This window comes from Megalops cyprinoides, chromosome 3 (assembly GCF_013368585.1).
Source record: "Megalops cyprinoides isolate fMegCyp1 chromosome 3, fMegCyp1.pri, whole genome shotgun sequence".
Lineage (NCBI taxonomy): Eukaryota > Metazoa > Chordata > Actinopteri > Elopiformes > Megalopidae > Megalops > Megalops cyprinoides.
The window spans coordinates 15,522,030-15,525,242 of NC_050585.1; the positions used below are offsets into that span (position 1 = coordinate 15,522,030).

At 34.4% G+C, this 3,213-nt stretch overlaps 1 protein-coding gene across 1 annotated transcript; it reads left to right on the forward strand.

Moving 5' to 3' along the window:
• The first annotated feature begins 265 nt into the window (after positions 1-265).
• On the forward strand, positions 266-1,219 carry LOC118774174 (olfactory receptor 10A6-like). Its single transcript, XM_036523328.1, has one exon. The coding sequence runs from the start codon at positions 266-268 to the stop codon at positions 1,217-1,219; it is 954 nt and encodes a 317-aa protein (XP_036379221.1).
• The last annotated feature ends 1,994 nt before the right edge of the window (positions 1,220-3,213 follow it).

The window sequence follows — 3,213 nt, forward strand, 5'->3', positions numbered from 1 at the left end:
CCTGGTAAAACATTTGGTCCCTGATTATATATGTATATGTATTATTATTATAATTATTATTATTATTATTAATAGTAGTAGTAGTAGTAGTCATAGTGATAGTGATAGAAGTAGTAGTAGTCACAGTAGTTCTATTAAAACACTCAATTAATTGATAAACATTAAATTTTACTGTTAAGTTATGTTATTACAGTTTCTAAAAATGAATGAACAACATCCATGCTTCAATTCTACAGTGCAGACACCTAATTCAAATCTGAGGACCATGGATAACTCCTCTGAGATCACCTTCTTCATTTTGGCTGTGTACGAGGGTGTAGGAAACATGAGATATTTCTATTTCAGCATTTTGCTTGTTTTGAATGTTACAATTATTCTGGCAAATGTATTGCTTATTGTAGTAATCTTTGTGGACCGGAGTCTGCATGAACCAATGTATGTTTTTCTGTGTAATTTATTTGTGAATGAATTGTATGGAAGCACTGCATTACTTCCTGGAGTGTTACTTAATCTTTTGTCAGATACTCATGAAGTCTCCAGTGCTTGCTGTTTTTTGCAAATATTTTGCGTGTATACATATGCATCTATTGAATTGTGTAATTTAGCTGCTATGGCTTATGACAGGTATTTGTCCATCTGTCATCCACTACATTACAGCAATATAATGACTGCTTGCAAAGTGTATACATTAATTGTGTTCATCTGGGTTTATTCATTTGTAAAATTTTCAATTAATCTCTCATTAACTTTGCAGGTACCATTGTGTGGAAATATCATATATAAAGTGGGTTGTGACAACTTCTCTTTGATCAAACTAGGCTGCACAACCAGTATGTTGAACAACATTTATGAGCTTTGTGGCACAGTTGTGACCATTGCTGTCCCATTGATTCCCATTTTATATTCATATGCAAAAATTATCAGAATCTGTTACAAGTCTTCCAAAGAAGCTCAGAAGAAAGCTTTAAACACCTGTACTCCCCACTTAATATCACTCATGAACTTCTCGTTTTGCAGTTTTTTTGAAATTGTCCAAAACCGATTTGATTTGACTTATGTTCCCTCAGTCATGCGTATAACATTATCAGTGTACTTTTTGATATGTACTCCACTGTTTAATCCAATTATGTACGGAGTAAAGATAACAAAAATAAGGAAAGCGGTTCACAAAATGTTATTTGCTAAAACCATTTTTCCACAGTTTGAATTTGCTAAATAAACACAGTTTGTGATTTTAGGCCTATGATCTGTCAGTCATTGTTCTTTGATTGTAACCATGTGACTACTGATATACTGAAGTTGACATATGTTGCAATGTGAAATGCTTCTTTACAAAGAAACCAAATTGGTTGGAAGAAAAGAACTGAACATTTAAACATATAAAATTTAATGTAATTAATATGTACGTTCAGCAGTAGAAGAATTAACATTTCATTATATCTTCTGGTCATGTGCACATTTGACTAGATGTGTCCCATACTAGTTACCCACGGATCTTGCCTTTGACCTTTTTGCTTATAGTTGTAGGTAGTTTACTTGAATGCAAACAGAGTTTTTAGGTGAAGGATATTTAGGTGCTTGGTGTTTTGCAAGCATGACCAGCCCGGCTGACTGACAAAGCACGCACGTGCGTGTGCACACAGACACACACACACACACTCATACAGCATATAACATAATGAAAGAGGTGGAGCCAGGAAGAAACTTAATCTGTTAGCTCCCAGTAGCCCAGTAGAGGTTCATTTCTCCCATTAATGCATGATTGCTTATACAAAACAGGAAATTTACCTTATTTAGGATTATTTGAAATTGTACACATTATTTATTTATTTTTTATGATGATGATGGGAACACTAATAGTACTGTGTTGTAATAATTTTACAATATCATATTGAATATTATAAGAAATGTGTAGGCAATGTTTATTTCCTATTGTTCAAACCCATTAATGCTTGTTCAACATAAAACAATATACTCATCATGAGTCTTTTGGTCATTGAAACAATGGAACCTGTGTGTTATATTGTTAAACACCATGTAGTCAGTTAAATCACTTAACGAGCTTGGCAGGTTTATATGAAAATATGATAGCTTGCTTCGACTACAGTTGGCAGTACTTCACATTTGGTAGGTGGCATAATATTACACATTACATATTCAGTTAGCTAGTTAGCTGTATATTAATGAATTAATGACATTTAGCTGGATAGCTACATATTAGTTGCTAGCGCCTTACATCCATTTAAAGCAGTGTTTCTCAACCCTCACCTGGAGGGCCCCCTGCCCTGCATGTTTTACATCTCTCCCTGCTCCATCACAGCTGATTCAAATGATCAACTTGTTATGAACTCCTGAAGCTGCTTAATAACTGATCATTTGAATCAGCTGTGGTGGACCAGTGTTGTGGTAGAGCATGAGGCTATAATTTGCTGCCAATGTGGAAAGAACATCATAGTTAGAGGAGGTAATATATCCAACCTACCTTTCCACCTTAATGAGTGTCATCCCCCAAGTTATAACAGTATAATACAAATAAGTAAAACATTACATTTGCTAACTTGCAAGTGAGATACAATGTTGAAAATAGCTTAGTGCAAATTTATACCACAGTTAATGTAAACATTACTGAATATTTTCAATATCAGAGTCTGACTGGCTCATAAGTAGCTCAGTGGTTAAGATGCTTGTCCTGAAAACAAACTGAGCCTCAGGACTGGGGTTTAATCTCAGTGGTGCCACTAGCTGACATCTAGGTAGTGTAAAATTCAGGCAATGGAATGAACCCTAAAATGGTCAACACATACAACTTTAAAAAAAAAAAAATATAGAAGATATATACATATAGAAGATGATATTGTGATATATTGATAAGAGTGATAGATTTTGGTATTATCATACCATGAAAATTTTGTTTCACCCCTGGTGGTTACTCAACCAAGATAGCTAACAAACCATCAATAGCTCAGTGGCTGTAGTAAGTGGAAGTGATTTTTGATGAGCAAGAAATAGCAGAAGTTAGGTAGCTTGCAAATAAAAGCTTAAACTTGAACAATGTTGCCTAGACACAAATAAGAAAGTGCAGGCTGAAAATCAGTTCTTCCAGAATGAATGTCAGTACAAAAAGTCCCAAATGGAGTAGGTAGTATAACTGGGTATATTAGTATACTTAGCAGTATACTGTGGTAGACATGTTGAATGATGATGATGATGATG

Excerpts from the sequence above, each read along its gene's own strand:
- LOC118774174 (XM_036523328.1), top strand. The coding sequence starts at position 266 with ATGGATAACTCCTCTGAGATCACCTTCTTCATTTTGGCTGTGTACGAG.